Raw genomic sequence first — 24,428 nt, 5'->3', positions numbered from 1 at the left:
TCCAGAATTGTCCATGTTATCACATTGTAACTATTAGGAGACTCTATGGGTAACATTACCTCTTTTCACACAACCTTATCTATTGTTGTATACCCCGCCCGTCTCGAAGGCATGCCGAGGGTAACGACACTGGCAATTAATTGTCACGCAACGGATGAGTGTTTCTCTGCGACAGTATTGTGTCAAGGTGTGACTCGAAGGTTCAGTTTGTAGCAGATCTTCTTCAAGGATTGTTCCTTTTTCTTTTTACTTTTCCAGATAGCTCCATTACCATGTATCCTAATGACAGTTTAGTCAATTTAATTTTTCTAGGATGTATCATGTAAATAATTATTCGAGCTATTATTTTGTTTTCTCGAAATAGTACTCAACTTCCACATCCACGACTCTAGCCCTATTTACCTCAACCTGTATGTACATTACCCATTTCTTGTTACTTCCATGATTATTATCATTGGCATTTCCCTATGTTGTATCATTAGGCAGGCTCTGACTTGTGTGATAATCTTTAAAGCAACTGTAACAAGACCATGCTTAGCTAGTACACTTTGGGCGACTGTAACAGGGTAGGTACAGAAATTTTTCAAGGTGGGGTGAGTCGCGGGGGTCACAACTTTTAGGGGATCGAGCAATGTACAATACCCTCTCGAGTTTCGCGCTATCCGAGTTTTGCGGTTAGTCCTAAATTCTTACCATCCCGACTTTTGCGCATTATCACCCCGAGTTTCGCGCTGCATTGACACGTACGGGTCACGTCTACTTACCATCGGCGTCACGCACGCCACCTTTAAAGGTTGTATCACACTGGACGTTTTCCTCCAAACATTGTGGCTATGGCAAGAGAGAGAGAGAACGGGTCGTTTTGAAGCCGCAGTTGAAGGTGGCTGACAGTTCTGAAAACACACTTGTGATGCGCTGGGAGTCCGATGACGTCATCGCCGACGCTCACCCTATCAGCGGCTTCACTGCCTTAAGGCAGTATCACAATGGCCGTTTTCGTCCAACCGTTGGGGCTATGGTCAACGCCCGTACACCCAACCGGGAGCGAGTTCATGGTTATCCATAAACTGGTGTCACACTGGGCTTTTTTCTTCCCAACGCATTGGCGGCAGGGGCAACCAGCAACTCCAGCTATTCCTGGTGTGCATCACACACGGCCAAGGTCGGTTGCCCGTATCCACATCCACAATGTAAACAAAGCACTTGCCCTGTATCAACATGGCGTCGTCTGCTTAAGTAAGGGCTGTCGCGGCTTGTGCTGCCATTACCCAAGTTATGGACTTGTTGCTGCAGTTAAATGGAAGGAAGAAACAGTTGTGGGTGTGGCATGCCTGTGGTTCCTCCATGCCAGTTCTCATTGTCACCACTGCGCCTGTGTGGCCAATCCACCCATCTTGACTCAACCACATAAACACATGGATCAGACACACACACACACCAGACTCATTAGGAGCCATTGCAGATGTTTCTGATAAACAGAAACAACTTCACCATTTCTTGAGTGTGTTAGAACGTATTTGGTGAGTGGCTCACATGAACCAAACCTAGCTCTTAGCAAGAGAGCAGTCGTCTTTAACACTGCTCCTTTCTTGCCATTGGGTATGTTTGGTTTGTATGAACCACTCACCAAATAACTTCTTACACACTCTAGGAAATGGCGAAGCCATTTTTGTTTGTGAGGAACATCTGCCATGGTTCCTGATGAGTCTGGTGTGTGCGTGCGTGCGTGTGTGTGTGTGTGTGTGTGTGTGTGTGTGTGTGTGTGTGTCTTTGTTGTTACTCGATCCAAGTGTTTATGTGGTCGGAGTCTAGATGGCTTGGTTGGCCTCTCACGCATAATGTTGACAATGAGAACTGGCATGGAGGAACCACAGACACGCCACACCCACAACAGCTTCTTCCTGCCATTTAACTGCAGCAACAAGTCCATAACTTGGGTAATGGCAGCACAAGCCGCAACATCCCTTATTTTAGCAGACGACTCCATGTTGATACAGGGCAAGTGCTTTGTTTACGTTGTGGATGTGGATATGGGCAAACGACCTTGGCCGTGTGTGATGCCCAAGCTGCCGCCAATGCGGTGGGAAGAAAAAGGCCCCGTGTGACACCAAGTTACGGACAACCGACAACTCGCTCCCGGATGGGCGTACGGGCGTTGCCAGTAGTCACAATGGTTAGAGGAAAACGGCCAGTGTGACATTGCCCCAAGGCAGCGAGGCCGCTGGCCGGGAGAGCGCCGGCGATGACGTCATCAGACTCCCAGCGAATCACAAGCGTGTATTCAGAGCCCAACTAATTGTAAGGCTTCATCTTTGGGGAGGCGGTGGCTGAGTCGACAGAGTGATGGCGCCGCGTTCAGGAGGATGCGAGTTCAATCCCCGCCCGGTGCCACCAAGCTGGGATTTTTCAGCCGCCGCCGAGTGGCTTAAAACTACCCACATGCTGTCCAGAAGACCACCTATCAACCCGGACTCTAGATTTTAGGATTAAAGATGAGCTCCGGGAGGGCAGCATGAGCCAATGCAAGATGGCGCCACTATGAACACTCGCCTGCGCCAGAACGGGCTGGGCCGACCATCAGGCCCCACCGGGAAGAAGCCTACCGGCACAATAGGCCGCGACATAAACAAAAAAAAAATATATATATATATAAATAAATAAAATCTGTGGCTTTAAAACGACCCGTTCTCTCTTCCTGTGTCCTTCCTTTTTCCAACGTACGTATTTTGAGATAACAAGGGATATAGTAAAGAAGGAAAAAAAGTGACCTCCGGGGAGCAGCATGAGCCAATTATAATAGCGCCACTATAAACAGTTGCCTGCGCCATGACGGGCTCAGGGCCGACCGTCAGCCCCATATGGATAGTCTACCGGTGCCATAGTCCAAATGTAAAAAAAAAAAAATTAAAAAATCCACGGGTCGGAACAGATAACAGTTTTTTTTCAGCGTTTTCAATACCTCGAGTTTCGCGATCCTCGAGTTTAGCGCTGGGAACAAAGCGAGCGCAAAACTCGAGAGGGTACTGTAATATATATATCGTCATATGTATATGAATACAGGTAACTCGATTTACACGAGTTTGTTTCACGCGTATTTTAAAGAACGCGGGGTCCAAAATCCAAATAAATGTTTAATTTACACGTTTTTTTCCACTTATACGCGATATTTTATGGAGTGGCCACCAGATGTCTCACGCAACTGGATTCACACGGCGCTGCGGCCACACAACTGAGCTCAGTTCTTCCCACGCGCCACTTGAACAACAATACAGTACCCACGCTGCCACGCTACTCAACAATAGGGGTGGGCAGATAACGGTACCAGCTATACGGTACGGTACTGGTACCAGACTGCTCGGTACCGGTACCAATACTAGCCAGGCGCTCATGCTGTCCCTCATTTCTTTCTCAGACGAGTGAGGCTGAGACTGAGTGCCTGATTGGATATCTCGGTGATATGGATATTCTCTCTCTCCATTGAATGTATAATGCTCACCTTTTTCACATAAAAAAATGCCTGAAAGTTTAGCCCTGCGCGTTATACACCGAATGTACAAATTTTTAATGATTGTTTTCTTCTTTGGAGTATTTTAAGGGTCTGTGTTTCGTCTTATCCAATAACAACTACAAACTTACCTTTATGATTGTTAATGATCCTTCATAGTCCATAGCTGTCTTATAATATGTTATAATAGAATGCAGGGCGATCAAATAACTACTATACAAAAATTAAATCGGTGGAGGATCGCCCATGCCCTGCTGTTATCCCGTTTTCCCGTCGGGCGCCATTTGTATGATCTTGATCTTGATGTCACAGCTGGCTTACAATTGTATGACTAAGGAGCAGTACAAGCTACATAAAAGAATCATATTGGAAAAAAATATCCATGTGTTCATTATTAATTAATAATATTAGTGAGAATAATGGGGTAAATATGATATCAGAAACTGTACATCATGAGTCTTGTACGAGGAGTTATTTCACGCCCGGCCGCCATTTGCATTGTTTGAAAACCACACAACCACACCCAAACAACAAACAGCTGCATGCCGCGTGTCACCACAACCGTGTGAATTGTGTCTTGCCTAGTTGTCTGTCATAACCTATGAGTGATGGTGAGAATAATATGCTTATAATGATATCAGAAGCTGTGCATCATCAGTATGTTTACAGGGATGTATTTCTCACAACACCAGCCCGGCCGCCATTTTCATTGCTTTACTCAAGGACACTTGTCAATTCAAGCAGTAAAGATTACACCAAAAATATATAAATTTCGGGAAACTGTACATTTTCAACGTTCTTTAACCCGTACATATTTCTGAGCATTTTAAGAACTTTTTTTTTCAAAATTGTTGTCTTAAAGTTTGGGGTGCGCGTTATACGCCACAAAATACGGTATTTATTTTTCGACAGAAACCTACCTCTTGTTTGATTTACATTGTTTTTGATTTATGCAACCTCTTCAAGGACACAATACTCACGTAAATCGAGAGTTACCTGTAAATGAATGTATATGTAGCGACACCTGGTCGGTGTCGCACAACAGGATGTTTAACAACACGTCGTGCTTTTGGCCATGGGAACACATGCTGAGCTAACGCAAGAATCAGCAAATGATGACTTTCATCAGCAGTCATCAACCGGAAGCCACACCCTTCCGGATGAACTAACAAGCAAAAAAAACGAGCGAACCATGCGAAGACGAAGAGAGAAGACAGTGGGCAGCGGGAGGCGAGCAGTGCTCAGCCGCCCTGCGCACAGTGGTGTGGCTGGCTCTCGTTTGGTGCAACTCGCTCACGTAAACTGTAAACTTTGTGTAAAACTGTTAATATAGTTAAATACATTCACACCTTTTAATGTCCATGTGAGAGAGAACTAAAGAGAACTAAAGTGAACTTATAACGGCTACCGCTCGGCCACACCTAACTTAAAGTAAAAGGCTATTGTGTTATTTCACCTACTACAATCACGGTAACACCGGCCCTGTGACGAGTGAGATAACAGTTCGTGCCTTAAACTTAACACTTAACACTCGCCACGTTAAAAAGTAATACTTAAAAACGGGTAACACGAGGTTGAGCGTTCTATATCATCTCCGCCAGTTCTTCTCTCCCGCACAGATGCTTTGCATTTATAGGGGCCTTGTCTGCCCTTGTATGGAGTATGCATCTCACGTGTAGGGGTGCTCCACTCACACAGCTCTTCTGGACAAAGTGGAGTCTAAGGCTCTTCATCTCATCAGCTCTCCTCCTCTTACTGACAGCCTTCTACCTCTTAAATTCCGCCGCCATGTTGCTTTTCTTTCTATCTTCTATCGATATTTTCATGCTGACTGCTCTTCTGAACTTGCTAACTGTATGCCTACCCCCCTCCCGCGGCCACACTGCACGCGACTTTCTACTCATGTTCATCCCTATACTGTCCAAACCCCTTATGCAAGAATTAACCAGCATCTCCATTCTTTCATCCCCTTCACTATGGACTATGAAGGATCATTAACAATTATAAAGGTAAGTTTGCAGTTGTTATTGGATAAGACGAAACACAGACCCTTAAAAACACTCTAAAGAAGAAAAAAAATCACAGATAAACTCTGGAACAGTCTTCCTTCGTCTGTATTTCCTCTTGCCTATGACGACCTCTTTCAAGAAGAGTGTATCAAGACACCTCTCCACCCGAAATTGACCTCTCTTTTGCCTACTCTTTACTTTTTACTTTTGTGGGAGCGGTGAGTAGCGGGCTTTTTTTTTTTTTGTGTGTGTGTGTTACTCTCTTTGTTGCTCTTGAGCAGCATCCTTTGATGTAAAAAAAAAAAAAAAAAAAAAAAAAGTAGTGCCATGTTATGGAAATGGGGAAAAGTACAAAACGACCAAGGAAAACATACAGGATGGGAGAAGAAAACTTAAAGGTGGTACATGAAGAAAAAGATTTGGGAGCAACAATGCAAGACACACTATCCCCAGAAAAGCACATAAACAAAGACAAATTGAAGGAGATGGACTTGACGACACTGGAACAAAGGGAGAGAGGATATCTGATCACGTTGTGTAAGTAAATAAGTTTGATGAGGTGGATAGAGATGATCTCTTCTTAACTGCGAGAATGCAGGGGCTGAGAGGACATAAGAAGAAACTTAATAAAGGAACCTGTTTGAGTAATGTTTGAGTGATTTAAAAAAGTATAGTTTTCCACATAAAAGTGTCAACATATGGAACACCTTGCGGGAAGAGGTGGTGGAGGCGAACAATGTCCAACGGATGAATGTAGATATGGAGACAGGACTATTAAAGCTTAGCTCGGGCCCTGTAGACTACAAATAGGTTAATACACACACACACACACACACACACACATTATCAACTGGTAAAGTATCGAAGGAATGGCAAAGGGCTGAGGTTGTCCCTATATATAAAAGCGGGAAAAAGGAAGAACCTCTGAACTTTAGACCAGTATCATTGACCAGTATAGTTTGTAAAATATGTGAAAAAGTAATAAAGAAACAATGGACAAAATTTCAAATACACAATATAATTACAATATAAATACAGAAAAATATTATGGCTTTAGACAAGGGCGTTCATGTGTAACAAACTTATTAAGCTTTTACTCGACAGTGACGGACATAACACAGGAGAGGGATGGATGGGTAGACTGCGTGTATTTGGACTTAAAGAAGGCTTTCAACAAAGTTTCACATGCAGGACTCTTATGGAAGCTGAAAAATAGAGGATTGAAAGGAAAAATGAAAAACTGGAAGGAAAGTTACTTAACCCCTTCGCGCAGGAATTAGTTTGGCGGTGCGGAAGAATACTCAGAGAAAGGACAATATGAGCGTAGCTCACATCATTTATATCACAAATATGTAAATACGGAAGGGGAAAGGGAAGAGAGGGACAGAGTGAGTCATGTAAAAAAATACCGATAGAGGATGTAAGAAGGGAGAACGAGGAAAAGGAGTGGATGAAACAGGGAGAGATAAGGAGGATGAAAACAAGAAGGGTGTGGGGAGAGTCATGTCAGGCCCTGAGGGAGAGTCAGGTGAGGTCCTGAGGGAGAGTTAGGTCAGGGCTTCAGTCAGGACATGACCTGATTCTCACTTCTGCCCCTCCCTCCCCACACACCCCTTTCCATTTCACCTTCTCTGTATTTTACCTACCTAGTTGTAATTTTACAGGGCCTGGGCTTATGCTCGTGTGGTCCCGTCTCCATATCTATAATTATCCAACTTTTCCTTGAAGCTCTGCACACTCTTCGCCGATATTATTTCTTCACTTAGTCTGTTCCAAACCTCTATATTTCTTTGTGGGAAGCTATATTTCTTTATGTCTCTTGAGCATCTTCCCTTCCTCAACTTTTTACTATGTCCTCTAGTATTCCTGCTGGAAGGTTCTTCTCTTAGTAGCAATTTCTCGTTATCCACTTCTTCCATTTTACTCAATAGCCTATATATTTGTATTAGGTCTCCTCTTTCTCTTCTTTGTTCAAGTGTCGGTAAGTCCATTTCCTTTAGTCTCTCTTCATATGTCAGTCCCTCCAGTTCTGGAACCATTTTTGTTGCCATCCTTCTTTCTAGTTTTTTTTATGTGTTTCTTCATATGTGGAGACCACACTGTTTCTGCGTATTCTAGTTTAGGTCTGATCATAGTAGTAATTAATTTTTTCATCATTTCTTTGTCCATGTAGTGGAATGCTATACAGTAATCCCTCGTCTATCGCGGGGGTTAGGTTCCAGAACCCCCCGCGATAGGCGAAAATCCGCGAAGTAGCGACCTTGTATTTTTTAAAATTATTTATATATATTTTAAGGCTTTATAAACCCTCCCCACACTCTTACAAATCTTTCCCACATTCCTATTGACCTTTCCCACACTCTTATAAACACTTCCTACGACGTTTCGTTGTTACGACGTGGTCCCAATAAATGATACTTTAATTCTTGTTTCGACTTTCGACATTTGCTTTGTAAATACGAACTTCGCGCAGGAAATAGTTTGGCGGGGCGGAAGAATACTCAGAGAAAGGACAATATGAGCGTAGCTCACTTCTTTTATATTACAATTAGGTAAATACGGAAGCGGAAAGGGAGGAGAGGGACAGAATGAGTCATGAAAAAAATACCGATAGAGGATGTAAGAAGGGAGAACAAGGAAAAGTAGTGGAGGAAACAGGGAGAGATAAAGAGGATGAAAACAAGGAGAAGGTGTGGGGAGGGAGGGACAGTGGGGAGAGTCATGTCAGGTCCTGAGAGAGAGTCAGGTGAGGTCCTGAGGGAGAGTCAGGTCAGAGCTTCAGTCAGGACATGACCTGACTCTCACTTCCGCCCCTCCCACCCCACACCCTTTCCATTTCACCTTCTGTGTGTGTGTGTGTGTTTGTGTGTGTTTCCTAGTTGTACACACACACACGCGCACACACTTACACACACACCCACACACACACACAGAAGAGGAAATGAGAAGGGTGTGGGGAGGGAGTGGCAGAACACAAAGTAACACAAAGGAAGAACAAACAACAGCAGACCTGCTGGTCCTTACGAGGCTGTTTGTGACAAGCTACACTAACTATCTAATCAAAGGTGGAAGATGAAGGACAGCAAAGGCGAAGGCTCCTCCCCATCCCCCCATCCCTCCAGCCAAAGCTGGCAGGAAAGGAAAAAGAACCATGCAGCATGGAAAAACTGCATGGAAATTATGTAGGAAAGAGGAAAGAACTACCATTACTGCTACCAATAACCGGGCGATAAAAGCGGACAAGGACACCAGTATTCGAAAGAACTTAATGTCATTACGACAATGAGTAATATCTTAGTTGCTGGTTGGATTCAAAACACTTGTCTAATCTATTCTTGAAGGCTGTAACTGTTGTACTATCAACGACATCACAGGGTAGAGAGTTCCAAACATTAACAACTCGATTGAAGAAGAAGTGTTTAGCTCGCGACGAGAATCTTTACCACTTATCTTCAAATTGTGATTTCTTCTTGTTCTATTTGATTGATCAATTATGAAGTAATCTTCGCATTAATATCACTGAATCCTTTAAACATTTTAAACACTTCTATTAGATAAACCGCATTCTTCGTTTTGATAGACTGAATAAATTTACTTCTTTAAGCCTTTGTTCATATGATAAATTTCTCAACCTATGAATCATCTTTGTTACTCTTCGTTGAACCCGTTCCAACTTTTCTATGTCTTTTCTGTAGTAGGGAGACCAAAACTGTACACAGTACTCTAGACGGGGTCGAACCAATGAATTATACAGTTTTAATATTACTTATTCCGATTTGTTATTAAAGACTCGTCCGATTAAGCCAATCAATTTGTTTGCAGTTTTAACAACCTCTGAACAATGCTGACTGGGCTTTAAATCGCTTGATATAGTGATTCCAAGATCCTTTTCTTTACTTACTGCAGAAAGTTGTTTGCCATTCATTACGCATCAACGCGATTGTTATTTTTCCGATGTGTAACACTTTACATTTGTCACATTAACCTAAAACTAACCATGGGTAAAAAGAACCTATAAAGGGGTAAAAAATAAAAATAAATAAAATATTTTTAATATTTTTATTTTTTTTTTTTTCTTGGTGGTTTGTAGTGTTTAACAGTAGGACAGGGAAGACAGTGAAACAAAAGTTTAAAGAAATATGCCATAGTTTTTAATCTAGAAAAAAAAAAAAAAAAAATTTAAAAATTTATTAAAAAAAAAAAAAAAATAAAAAAAAAAAAAAAAATAAATTCCCTTAATGACTTTATGTCTATTAGTTAGAGAGAGTTGCTATTATATTGCCCACAACATTCCCAAGATGCATTCCTCAGTCTCTGACCTGGAACAATGAAAACTCTCGACACCATGCACCCCTCCTGGGCAGCGTGCCAGGACGGTGCACCTAGCTCCCTAGCTCCTCACCAGCTCTCACTGCCCCCTTGCTCCCTTACTAGCAACTGTCCACGTTAATCACACGTTACGTGAAAAAAATAAAATAAAAAAGGAAATATAATGAAAAAATATACACACATGTAAAAACACAACATCACAACATAACTATAAACAGACTACAACACACTAGACATTATGTACGATAACACAACACACACACAACACACACAAACATGTTCATTACATTATATGTACGATATATATATATAACCATGGGTGCTTTTCCATTTTCAACCCCAGCAGCATAGCCCAAAAACAACGCAACTAAACTAATGTCACTTACTACCACCACCGCCACCACCCGATTAGCATAGGCTCAGACTGTGCATTGACACGCACGCTGTGTGAAAGAAATCCTACCCAGGTTAGTGTTCTAGGGTTAAGTTTCATTTGCCATTGATTGGCCCAACGTGCAAGTCGATCTAGATCTGATTGTAAAGCTTCTTCGTCGAGTGTTGCAGTTACTTTACTAGCAATTTTTGTGTCATGAGCAAATTTTGATACTTTGCAAGTGAGCCCATCATCGATATTAACATAAATTAAGAAGAATATGGGGCCAAGCACTGATCCTTGAGGTACGCCGCTTCTGACATCGAGCCAGTTAGATGTAACACCGTTTAGAACTACTCTCTGTTTCCGCTCAGAGAGCCAGTCCACAAGCCAATTGTGAATGTTACCCGAGATAACGTGCGCCAATAGTTTGCTGAGCAATCGTTGGTGGGGGACCTTATCAAATGCCTTTTGAAAATCCAGATGTATGATATCTACTGATCTGCGTTCATCGAACACCTCAAAAATATAATGAAAAAAATCAAGTAAGTTAGTTAAACACAAACGTTTACTACGGAAGCCATGTTGCGAATTATTTATCATATTATTTTCTTCGAAAAATTTCACCATATTGTCGCGAATGATAGTCTCCATTAACTTACAAACAATCGATGTCCGGCTAATTGGTCGATAGTTTCCTGGATGAGACTTGTCCCCCTTTTTGAAAACTGGTGTGACATTTGCAAGTTTCCAATCTGACGGAACTTTTCCATCTGTTAAAGATTTATTGAATATGATGGAGAGCGGTTTACAAATTTGATGTTTGATTTCTTTAAGACCCTTGGGGCAATTTTGTCTGGACCAGGAGCTTTGCTTACTTTAATCTTTTCAATTGTGCGTAAAATGTCACTTTCTGCGATGAGCACGCCACTTAACATCTTTTCGGTCCTTCTAACCTCCGGCGGTTGAGGTGATAAACAATCTTCGTCAGTAAATACGGATGCGAAAAAGTTATTTAGGATTGTAGCCATTTCATTTTCATCGTTCGTGTGGTTACCGTTATCATTAGCAAGTGGTCCGATACCACAATTGAGTGACTTTTTTTATTATTTACATAGCTAAAAATTTTCTTAGGGATTAGATTTACTCGTTTCCGCTATATATTCTTCAAGATTTTTCTTGCTTCGTTTTATTAATTTCTTGGTTTCGTGGCGAATTCTGTCCAACTCTAGTTTGTCAGCCTCACTCTGAGTTGATATGTATCTACTGTATATGCATTTTTTAAGAGATAGGCTATTTTGAATTTCGTTATTCCACCATTTGGGTTTCTACTTAAAAGCTGAACGTCTGTTACGATAGGGTACGCATATGCTTATGGCATTGTTCAATATTGTGGTGAAGGCCCCCCAAGATTTATCAATATCTGTTTCTGCCGAGATTTTCCATGCTGCATGGTTCTTTTAGTTTTTCCATGCTGCATGGTTCTTTTAGTTTTTCCATGCTGCATGGTTCTTTTAGTTTTTCCATGCTGCATGGTTCTTTTTCCTTTCCTGCCAGCTTTGGCTGGGGAGGAGCCTTCGCATTTGCTGTCCTTCATCTTCCACCTTTGATTAGATAGTTAGTGTAGCTTGTCACAAACAGCCTCGTAAGGACCAGCAGGTCTGCTGTTGTTTGTTCTTCCTTTGTGTTCCTTTGTGAGATTTCAGTCCAGTCAGAATTATTTAGAATTGATCGGAGTCTTACGAAATTCGCTCTCTGATAATCAGGCACCTTTTCTTTGCTAGGAGTTACTTTACTTTCTTTCATATTGATGCTGAATGTGATTGTTCGGTGATCGCTAGAACTAAAAATTGGACCAACATTTACTTCGTTAACTAGATCAGCTGTCGTTGAAAAGATAAGGTCAAGTATATTATTTTCCCGAGTCGGATCTTGAACGTGTTGATGTAAATCACTTTGGTCAGGACATGACCTGACTCACTTCTGTCCCTCCCTCCACACACCCTTCCCATTTCCCCTTCTGTGTGTGTGTGTGTGTGTGTGTGTGTGTGTGTGTGTGTGTGCGTGCGTGCGTGCGTGTGTGCGTGCAAGCGAGCGAGCGAGCAAGTGAGTGAGTGTGTGAGTGTGAGTGTGTGTGTGTTCATATAATCTAATGGGGAAGGAGAAAGGGAGGAAGAGTGATAGAGTGAGAGATAAAACTAAAGATAAGAGGGTGTGAGAAAGGAGGAAACAAGGGAAATGAGTGGAGGAAATGAGACGGGAAAAGAAGAGAGGTAGGGAGGGTCAGGTAAAGGTGAGGAAAGAGGGGGAGAGAAAGGGTGTGAGTGGGAGGGAAAGAGTTTAAAAGAGAGAGGTAGGGAGGGTCAGGTAAAGGTGAGGAAAGAGGGGGAGAGAAAGGGTGTGAGTGGGAGGGAAAGAGATTTAAAGAGGTCGGGAGGGTCAGGCAAAGGTGAGGAAAGAGGGGGAGAGAAAGGGTGTGAGTGGGAGGGACTAGGCTAACCCCACAGCCGCCACTACCCGATCGGCCAGTTTCACGTGGAAATACTATAGTGGCGACCGCCGCCATTGGTAACGATCAAAACAAACAAAATGACTGTGAAAGCGGCCCTAAGTGCATGTTGTGAAGTATAAAAGTGTGGAGAAGGAGGAACTAAGAGGTGATACAAAGCGTTACAGGTCAAAAGAAGAAGAAGAAGGTCCACTACACTGGCCGGTGTTGCGAGAAATATCTCCCAGATGAAATTAGTCATTCTGCTGTCCACCACGCATGCGCGATGTGGGAATACACAGCATTAAAAGTATTAATTTGCCTGGTTTTGTTCTAGTCTGTTCACTTGTGATCTTTGTGAGCGGTGAGGGAAATATGGAAACAGTAAGCAAGTTGAACCTCTCTGCGAGCTATTTTGCGGCGGTGGCAGCGGTTTACATTCAATAAGCATTGAAAAGTCAATCATGATATTAGTGATTTCATGATTTTCAACAGAAAGAGTTAGCAGATTATTTCATAACACACAGAAAACTACCAGAAAAATATAGGTTTGTCCAACTGTCCCACGGGTGACCACGAGCGACCGCCCTTACTTTAGCTGATGACACCACGTGGATCACAAGCGTGTATTCAGAACTGTCAGCCAATTGTAAGGCAGCCACCTTCAACTGTGGCTTGAAAACGAACTGTTCTTACTTCCCATTTACTGCCTATTACAAAGGTACGTATTTTGAGATAACAAGGGAGCAAAGTCGAAAAAATTGTGATAACAAGGGAGTAAAGTCGGAAAAAGTCATTATTTTACACGGGTCGGAACCAATAAGCGCTTTCACGTGGATTTCAATACCTCGAGTTTCGCGATCCTCGAGTTTAGCGCCATACCTTTGGAATGAAGCAAGCGCGAAACTCAAGAGGGTACTGTATTATGAAAAACTAGACTGGGAAAAGTTAAAGAGAACAAACGAGGTGCAGGAAAAGTATGATATTTTTATGGAGGCATATGAGACAGGGGTCATGAAATATGTCCCATTATATAAACCCAAAGAAAGAGGAAAGAAAGATTGGTTTAATGCAAGATGTGCAGATGCAAAGGAAAAAAGAGACAGAGCGTACACTGGAAGAGATTGTAAAGAAATAAGAGTCAAAGGAATAAAGAAGATTTTAAGATGGCAAGAAATTAAAATGTGAAAATAAGGAGAGAAAAAGAGAAAGGATACAAAAAGGATATTGTTGAAAAGTGCAAAGAAGAACCTAAACTGTTTTATAGAATCATAAATGGAAAAATCAAACCAAAGGAAAAAATAGAAAGACTGAAAGATGGAAATAAGATAATTGAAGATCCTAAAGACATGACTGAGCTGCTAAACAAAAGGTTCCAGCAAGTTTTTACAAAAGAATCACAATTCAATGAACCACAAGATGACAAGATAAAGGTTCAAATGGATGAAGTCACAGTAACTAAAGAGGAGATATATAAAATAATTGAGGAGCTGAAAGAGAGGAAAGCAATAGGACCGGATGGAGTCACAGGTTTTATATTGAAAGAATGCAGAATTGAGCTGGTTTGACTGGTATATGATATCATAAAATGCTCAATATCAACTGGTAAAATACCAAAGGAATGGCGGAGGGCTGAGGTGGTCCCTATACCTATATAAAAGCAGGAAAAAGGAAGAACCTCTGAGCTACAGACCAGCATCATTGACCAGTGTAGTTTGTAAAATATGCGAGAAAGTGATAAAGAAACAATGGATGAAATTTCTAGAACACAATATCATTACAGAAAAACATTATGGCTTCAGAAAAGGGCATTCATGTGTAACAAATTTACTGAGCTTTTATTCAAGAGTGACAAACATAACACAGGAGAGGGACGGATGGGTAGATTGTGTGTATTTGGACCTGGAGAAGGCTTTTGACAAAGTTCCAGATACAAGACTACTATGGAAGCTGGAAAATAGAGGAGGATTGAAACGGAAAATGAAGAACTGGATGGAAAGTTACTTAAGGGGAAGAGAGATGAGAACAGTGGTAAAGGACATGAAATCGAAATGGAGAATTGTAGATAGTGGAGTGCCTCAAGGATCGGTATTGGCACCAATACTCTTCCTAGCATATATAAATGATATCCCGGAGAAGGTTAGCAGCTACATGAGCTTGTTTACAGACGATTCAAAATTGCTGAGACATAAAAGAAAAAGTAAAGACTGAAATTCTGCAAGAGGACCTAAACAAGATTTGGGACTGGAATATGAAAAGGGAGATGGAGTTCAATGTGAAGAAATGTCATGTAATGGAAATGGGAAAGAGTGGAAGGAGACCAAAATGGACATATAGAATGGGAGATGGAAAAATATTAAAAGTTCAAGAAGAGAGAGATCTGGGAGTGACAATACAATATAATCAACAGTCTGATAGTCATGTAAATAGGATATTCAGTGATACGTATAGAATGGTAAGAAATACAGGAATAGCATGCCATTACATGGATAAGGATATGATGAAAAAGATGATAACCACTATGATTAGACCAAAATTGGAATATGCAGAAACTGTGTGGTCTCCCCATAAGAAGAAACACTTTAAAAAAAACTAGAAAGAATACAAATGATGGCAATGAAAATTGTTCCAGAACTGGAGGGATTGTCATATGAAGAAAGGTTAAAGGAAATGGACCTGCCAACATTGGAACAAAGAAGAGAAAGGGGAGACGTAATACTAATTTACAAACTGTGGAATAAAATGGAAGAAGTAGACAATGAGGAGTTGCTACAAAGAGAAATAAGAAACACCAGCAACACACGAGGACATAGTAAAAAATTGAGAAAAGGAAGATGCTTGAGAGACAAGAAAATATAGCTTCCCACAAAGAAACATAGAGGTTTGGAACAGACTAAGTGAAGATGTAGTGTTGGCAAAGAGTGTACACAATTTTAAGGAAAAACTGGACAAATACAGATATGGAGACAGGACCACATGAGCATAAGCCCAGGCCCTGTAAAACTACAACTATGTACTATGGGATGCAGAGCCAGCGTTACACAGTTTTTCGGCATTAACTTTTTACCAAAGTGTCGGATAAAGACGATAGTTTGTCAAACTATGTTTTACACCCCTCCTAATTTTCGACAGTATACTTTAGTATCTATGTTTTATGATTTAGGTACTTATAGGAGTAAAATAAGCATGCGGAAGCCAGGGCCATCTCAATCTTGAGTTAAGGGTTCAGAGACGTTCCGTGATGTAAAATACGTCATGAGGCTCCGCCCACCAAGATGTGGTTTTAGAGGCTACGACTTGAACACTGACAGGTGAATTGGTATTCGTATCGTACCCAAGGGTTCACTGTTGTCAACACTGATGAGCATGATCTGCAGTTCTTGTGTGACTGGTTTTGTGCATCGGCTTGTCACTGTTTAGAAGTGAGAAAACCCGTGACAGGACTTACAAAGCTTGAATAGGTAGGCAGATCGTAGAGCCTATTTTGGGTGAGGATTATGCCATAACATCCATCTCTGCAACCTCCCCTATCAGTTTTTTCTTTCATATTTTGCTGAATAATAATTTAAGGGACTTTATCAACGCCTTCCTGGTTAACCTCTTCTCTGCTGCCGGTCCGAAATGTATACCCCCGACCACATAAAAGAAAATTCTCTTACGCACCGCCGCGGGCAATGTGTATCAGTGGCAACATCATTTAATATGGGTTTTATGGAGGAAACAAAGGTTTCTAATACGGAGGTTTGGGTGTTTCGTGGTATACGAGTTGGCAGCTGCACCCAGCCTAAATCTAACGACTCATGTCTAGTGAAAAAAAAACTATGATGTCATTTGAATTGTGTCAATTGCGATAAAAATTACAGCAAATAATGCCAACAATGACGTCATTGTTGGCAGAGGTGGAGTCTGGTTACGAATAGTCAATCATCTGTCATGGTGGGCGGAGTCTCATGATGTCAGAGTCCGAGTCACATCATATTTCACCACTGAACCCATCACGGTGAGTGTAGCGGCTGTGGAATCACCTTATTTTACACCTATGATTGCCTGAATGATCGACATACGGTACTAAAGCTTATTGGTGATAATTAGGTAGGTGTGTGAAACATGCCCTGGCAAAACGTCATCTCCATCCGACACTTTGTTATTAAAATGTTATTAACGAAAAACAGTGTAACACTGGCTCTGAATTTCATAGTAGGTAAATACAACTAGGTAAATACACACACACACACACCACTGCCGCCGAGTGGCCTAAGACTACTCACTTCCTGTCCAGAAGACCCCCTATCAACCTAGACTCTAGATTCTAGGATCAAAGATGAGCCTCCAAGGGGCAGCATGAGCCAATGCAAGATGGTGCCTCTATAAACACTTACCTGGGCCATGACAGCCTTTGGCTGACCATTAGGCTTCATCAAGAAAGCCTACCGGCGCCATAGGCAAATAAGTAAAAAAATAAATAAATAAATAAAAAATGCAAAAATCATGAAAGAAACAAAAACAGAGGAGGATTGCAAAGGGCTGCAGGAAGATCTTGACAAAATTTATGAAAGGAGCCAGGAGTGGGAAATGAAATTTAATGCCAAGAAATGCAAGGTGTTAGAAATGGGCACCAGTACTAAAAGACCAACATGGAGCTACTCGATAGGAAAGGAAAATATCCATAAGGCAAAGGGGGAAGAAGACCTGGGAGTGTTGGTCCAGAACAATCTGTTACCAGAAAAACACGTTAACAACATTGTTGGAGAAACGTACAAGCTGTTGATGAATATAAGAATAGCATTTCACTACATTGACAAAGAGATGATGAAGAAGCTGATAATAGCTATAATTCATCCAAGATTAGAATATGCAGCAGTAATATGGTCCCCACACAAAAAGAAGCACATACACAAGATTGAAAGAATCCAGAGAGCAGCCACCAAGGCAGTCCCTAGCCTTGGGGACTTAACGTACCAAGAAAGATTGGAAAAGTTGGGGCTACCATCCCTAAAAGAAAGAAGAGAGAGAAGTAATATGATTGCGGATTTCAGGGTGATGAAGGGAAGGGATAAAATTGATAGAGAGGGTCTGTTTGTATTGGATGGGAGAGCAACTAGAGGACACAAAAGGAAGGTGAGAAAGCAAGATGTTTGAAAGATGTAAAGAAATACAGCTTACCCAATAGATGCATCGACCAGTGGAACAACCTAGACAAAGATGTTGTTCAATCCAGAAACATAAACGAGTTTAAAGCAAAGTTTGAACAATTGAGACTCAGAGACAGGACCACAAGAGCGTAGCTCATTTCCTGTATATCACAACTAGGTAAATACACACACACACACACGTTTGGTCAGTAAATGTTGTTCCGTTATAAATTATATGTTTATTTTGGAATCTTTATCTGTAAAATTTTCTGATTATGTTAACAGGTATTACAATTTTTCCTTTTTGTTTTTTGATGCAGCAGAAACTGGAGAAGGCAGCTGCAGGTTAGAGCCCAGCAGTATGCCACTTAATGGGAGCCTCACCCGTATACATCAGCTTCGAAAGGAGTCAGATATTCAGTTGATCAAATGCATCCAAAAGGACACTAACCACAGGCATATTGTGGCCTCGCCACTCTCTCCTGCCACCTTGTTCTTTGTTGACAAGGAGCTTGAGAGTCAGTACCGCCAGGAGGCCCACAAGCCCCGTCAAGATTCCACTCCCACTCTTGCTTCTACACATTTCAACACCTACTTTGATATCCTGGTGAGTGCACTTGTCTATATAGCAGTGAGCATCTCTTTATTTGTCTTGTTTCCTTACACAATGGGCTGGTTGGTGGTGTGCCTACTATCAACCAGCTGGCACCTGACCCTATTGGTTTTATGCTGTCCACATCTGATTCGGGGTGATGGTTCTCATTCAACTTATCCAGTTATTTCCCAGATCTATGAGCGCCTGACACAATGGTGGCCATGGCATTTGTGTGGAGCTTCCCTCATCTGCCTCCCTCTAATAGCAGTTTTGTACAATTTTTCTTGTACCCTATCTGTCCATGATGAGGAAATGAGATTTTTCTGTTATCTTGCATTTGTTGCTTTGATACACCTCTGTAATTTTACACAGCTGAACTGTTGGATGAAAAACATTTTAGCAACTGTTGGAACAGTGATACTAATGGTGCTTGCAGCCCCCAGCATTTGTGCTGAGGTGGGAAGTGAGTCAGAGCTTTTGGGTAACATCACTAATTTAACCACATCAGCCCCTGAGGGGGATGCTATGGCTGAGTTTTCTTATCAAGAGGTGGTAGTTGCTGCTACTTTATTGTTATTACTTGTATGGTTTCTTAACAGAGAATTTGAAATTAGTTATAGACTGAGTTTCCATGGGTCAGTGATAGCAATAAAGGACAAGGTTCGTGTCCAGACCATGAAGAATCAAGCTGATTGGTTGCTGCGCAACATTAGCCCAAGGCATGTAGTGGATTCCATCAAAATCTTTGGCAAGTACTCTGAAAACCACCGTGATGTGGCCATTATGTTTGCCTCTATTGTCAACTTCAATGAACTGTATGATGAGGACTACCTGGGGGGTAAGGAATATCTGCGGGTACTCAATGAGCTGGTGGCAGATTTGGATGAACTTCTCTCTCGTCCAGAGTTCAAGAATATTGAGAAGATCAAGACCATAGGGAGCACATACATGGCTGCCTCAGGTTTAGATGCCAGAGTACGCCTGAACAATACAGACGCTCACCAGCACATCTTCGAGCTAGTGGAGTTCGCCCTTGCCACACAAAAGGTTATTGATGACTTCAATCAAGACCTCATTGAATTCAACCTTATTGTTCGTATCGGCCTTAACTTTGGAGACGTCACTGCAGGTGTTATAGGCACTGAAAAGCTTTATTATGATATTTGGGGTGACGCAGTGAACATTGCTTCTAGAATGGACTCCACAGGGGTGCCTGGACGTATCCAAGTGAGTAACAGGTGTGCTGCTGTGCTCAATCGCAGGTATGAGCTGGAGCATCGTGGGCAGGTGTTTGTGAAAGGAAAGGATAACATGGATGTGTACTTGCTCAAAGGCCGCAAAGAGGATGTTTGAGGAAGTGATGGTGGATATGGAACTGTGTTCAAGAATCACAAGTCAAGCACAAAGTGTGTTATGGAGGCTCTAATATGCATTCAGTGTGAGGTTATGTTTGATTGTAAATAGTAAAAACAAGTAATGAAGATTTTGCATGTTGACAGGTTTTTAATAATATACATGCAATCTTTGTAAAATATAATTGTTATGAAGAAATCAAATGCATTGTACATTTTTTGTACCAAAAAATGATATGCTTTTCAAAGTAGATATATTACAACATAGGTTTCATAAGAAAAGTTAATTCTATCCATAGTTACTGTACATGCTTTTGGTGTAGAGGATAAGAGTGCACACCGATTGTGATGTAATTACATCATTCACCTAGGTGTTATTTGCTTCCTGCCAGATTCTTCAGCAAACATCTCAAGTATGCTAGAAATATCTTCAGTTACTTCCTTTGAGCCATTTTACAAGTCAAACCCTAGTCACATACCACCTGAAGATCAAAACTGCTTCCCATTACAAAGTTTGTGTGTAATTCTCAGTAGAGTAGAAAATTTTTAGCTTGAGCTTGTGTGCTCCTAATTAATGAGTGCCATTTACGATGTGGGCCATGAAGCTGATGGTTTTTATGAGATGAAAACTGTTGCATTTTTTGTGAATACTTAAGAATGCAAAGTCAGGAAACATTATATTAAGAAAAATATTTTCTTTGAAATTTGTAAAAGCTTTCATGCATTTTTCTTTTACAATGTTGTCCAGCTACTCATTGTTGAAGAATGTTAAGTAAATTAACATTTGTTTTCCTTTTTAAAAGCTCCTTGAATGGTAAACAAATAAGCCCTAAACATATGTCTTAGTGATGTTATATATCAGTCATGTTCAATGCCACATTGCCACTGTTACATTTATATAAGTTATTGATGGGTGGGCAGTGTGCATGTTGCTATGGGCTGTAAGACTGTTTCAACTGTTAGTAGGCATCAGTCATCTCTAAGGGCATCACTTTTTTTTGGATTGGTCTATGTAGTGATAGCCAGTGATGTTGCTGTGGTGTGTGTGACATAGAATGACTAATGTGCATTTCAGGCTGTGTTCATTTTAAGATAAATAATAATGTACTTTAATATTATTGACAGGATCTGTTTATAATTAAATATTTCATATAAGTTGTTTAATAATTGCAGTTCACATTACTTCCAATGTTGCTTGCTCAGTATGATTCCACAATTCTTGCAAACTGGAGTCATTAGTTTAATATGATGAAACATTATTTTTATGTTTTCATTTTGAGATTTTAGAGTGATTTCACACATGTCTTATTTCAAAATTGTTGTGATAGCAGAAGTATCATGTAAGGTATAGAAATTAATAGAAAATAATAAGATAAAACTATGCAAATTAACATTGCATATACATTTGCACAATGAATTTTTTTGTCCACTCAAATTAAGATCTTGTATAGTACTGGTCTCAAGGAATTAGAGGAGCAAAACCTGAAAGCATGATAGAGCAAGTGTGTAGACCCAAAGTTGGTATGCTTCTCATTGAAAGTGTTATTCTGTAGTTGGTAGGTCAGTGGTAATGAAGGTGTGCCCACTATAACTGCTAATACTTCTGGTGTTGATTTTTAGGAACGGGAAGCAACTAAGCAAGCATCTAAGAATGTGTTGAAGTGCCTTATGTTTACTACTACCATGAGCAAAGTAAATGGCTAGCATTACTGATGCTGGTGAAGAGCTTTGTCCTCTGCCATATTTTTTTTTTGTTAAGGTTACACATTTTCCTATTATGTAAAAGTTTTCATAAAAAAAATATGATGATAATTTTTATATAAAAAAAGAACTGGTCAGTCCTCAATGAAATTGAAACATTGGCAAGTTAACAGTACTGACAGTAGTTGTGCCACAGCTGATGTTGATTATATGTTTAACCACAACTTATGTTGATGACAAGTGTTCATGCTACACTACAGCTTGTGGTGATGGCAAGTATGACTATGCTGTGCTGCAACTCAATTCCTTAACAAAACTTGTGTCATAGCTTGTAGTTATAAAAGACACTCAAGCTGCACATTAGCTTTCTTTGATAACAGATATGGTGTGCATCAATTTGTGTTGGTGACAGATGCTCTTGCTGAGCCACACGTGATTATTTATTCATGTTGTGCCATGGCTTGCAGTGTTAGGAACTCATTGTGTTCTTCAGCTGTATTGATGCCAGACATACTTTGCCACACCATATGGTGATGAGACAATCATCTTGTTTCACAGCCTGTGTTGATGGTATACGCTCATGCTGTGGTGCAGTTTGTGGTGCTGGCATATATTTCTGCTTACATCACAGCTTTTGGTGATGAGATATGTATGTTGTGTCACAGCATTTAATGCAGATAGGTATGCTGCTCCCAAAGGTCATGGGTCTGATATGTGCTCTGCCACAGGAATTGGGTAGACATATACACATGTTGTACCATAGCTAGTGGTGATGATAAAGGCACTCCTGCTGTTTTACACTCAGTGGTACTGGTAAACACACATACTGTGCCAAAGATATTAATGCAGACAGACAGACATGTGGATTGGCATAGGTAAGTGGTACTGCTGACACTCATACTGCATCACAGCCAGTGGTGCCAACATACAGTTATGCTTTGCCACAGCTTAGTGGTGCACAGACTGATGGATATATACAGTGAAAGGAGGCTAAGTCAAGATAAATTGAAGCCTTAAAGATATGATTTTTCCCCCTTACATCAACTTTTGGGTGGGAACAATGTCTTCATGTGGTTTTATTAAATATGACTTCTGTGAGTACAATAGATTCATAGATGCAAATGTACCTCATCCTGTACTATGCTGAAGCTTTTACAAAATGAGATAGCTTTATCAATCTCTGGGGAATATCATGTGAAATACCAAAAATTACTGTAAGCTGCATTTATTATAGTATGTCATGAATGTGATTATATAGCATTTCACTAATTTGTAGTCAAAATTACATGTGAATCAGTTACAACTGTCACAGCTCAAGTACAGTAAAAGAAAAAAAAAATATAGTTTTTAATGGGAGTGTGTATATATGTATATATATACATATATATATATATCTATATATATATATATATATATATATATATATATATATATATATATATATATATATATATATATATATATATATATATATATATATATCATAAGCATTATGTGCTGGCGCAGTTTATTATTCTATGACCGTATGGTTTCAGAACCGTATGTTCAGATCATGTCTGTAAAACCATCTGCAGTGACTCATGATAACTTTTTATGGCCTCGAATTATATTAAAATATATCTAAATGGCACCTTGACAGAACGACTGCAGTTTTTTCATCCTCTGCCATAAGCACTCGTCGCCCAGAACAGCTTGTGATGCATGTTTAAACGTCGTCAGGAAGATCAGCGGATGCCATTTTGCTGCCAGAACAGCTAGTAAACGTCGTCACTCACTGGCAGCAAAATGGCGTCCGCTGATCTTCCTGACGACATTTAAACATGCATCACTAGCTGTTCTGGCCGATGAGCTCCTTGCAACAGAGGATGAAAAGGAAGCTGCAGTGGTTATGGTGACATAGAGAGGTGAAATGCAATGGAAGCACTTATATATGTTTGTTTGGGCCGCCATATTTGCTGATGATGTCATCACAGCACGGAGGCGCTCCACCTCTCTAAACCGAGCTGCAGCGGGTGGACCAAGTTGGCAACTCAGGCTGCGGCGTCACGCGTTTGAGAGGACCCGGGGCGGTCTGGGTAGCCCGATTCGCTCTCTCAAACGCAGGCAGCCACCTCCGCACGCATGGCGCCTCATCTTGCCTCATCTACGCGGAAGGGGTAGAATGGTGACGGGCGAAAAAAAGTGTATGTATTTTCCCATACGTGAGTGTAGGTGTAGGTGGGGAAAAATACTGGTAAGCGGGAAACAATGAATTTTCACTGTATGTGAACGCAAGTGGGATAAAATGGCGGCTAGCCAGTACCAAAGTGGATGTTGGCGGTGGCCGAGTGGAAAAGATGGTGAGCGTTGGGTTGGACTGAACAACATCAAAAGGCAGATAATGCCTACCGGTGCACTCGGGCTAGAATGAATGAAAAAAAAAATTATATGGGTGTGGGTTTGGCAAAATAGCAAGGGCAAGAATCAAATTGTATTTTCTCCATAAGTCTAGTTATTCCTATGACACGGTTTCCTATGGCGCAGCCGTTGCTCAGAACCAATTAACCATGCCATACGCGACTCGACTGTATATATATATATATATATATATATATATATATATATATATATATATATATATATATATATATATATATATATATATACATATATATATTTATACATATATACATATTCTGTTGAACCTCGCTAACTCGGACCCCAGCAAATCGGACTTTGAGCTAAGTCGGACTCTGACCGACCCAGGGACTAAAGTCCGAGTTGTGGTTGCGCCCGGCAGTACAGACGTTGATGAAAAGGTGGCCGTCGGTCCGTGTTGTCTACATAGCAGCGTCGCAAGCACCATGTGGTTGCTGTTGTTATTTCTACTATTTTCAAGTCAAAGTGTGATTGACACGTGTGACTTTGTGCCAACATGTCCTCAAGAGCTTCAAGACCAAGTGGG

The 24,428-nt window shown here is 40.9% G+C and overlaps 1 protein-coding gene across 10 annotated transcripts in view; it reads left to right on the top strand.

Annotated features, from left to right (window-relative positions):
• LOC126983793 (adenylate cyclase type 9-like) overlaps positions 1 to 22,837 on the top strand; it is a 418,782-nt gene extending 395,945 nt beyond the window's left edge. For 6 of the 10 annotated variants that reach the window (XM_050836968.1, XM_050836942.1, XM_050836960.1 and 3 more), the window contains one exon: positions 18,157 to 22,837. In XM_050836968.1, coding sequence (XP_050692925.1) covers positions 18,157 to 19,784 — 1,628 coding nt within the window. In that variant the 3' untranslated portion in view covers positions 19,785 to 22,837. Of the gene's footprint in view, positions 1 to 3,186; positions 7,511 to 18,156 lie in introns of those variants that run through there. The other 4 variants (XM_050836953.1, XM_050836924.1, XM_050836980.1 and 1 more) reach the window with 3 other exon arrangements.
• The last annotated feature ends 1,591 nt before the right edge of the window (positions 22,838 to 24,428 follow it).

This window comes from Eriocheir sinensis, chromosome 5 (genome assembly GCF_024679095.1).
Source record: "Eriocheir sinensis breed Jianghai 21 chromosome 5, ASM2467909v1, whole genome shotgun sequence".
Lineage (NCBI taxonomy): Eukaryota > Metazoa > Arthropoda > Malacostraca > Decapoda > Varunidae > Eriocheir > Eriocheir sinensis.
The sequence above is the reverse complement of the archived record's forward strand: the minus strand, read 5'-3'. Positions and strand labels throughout refer to the sequence as shown.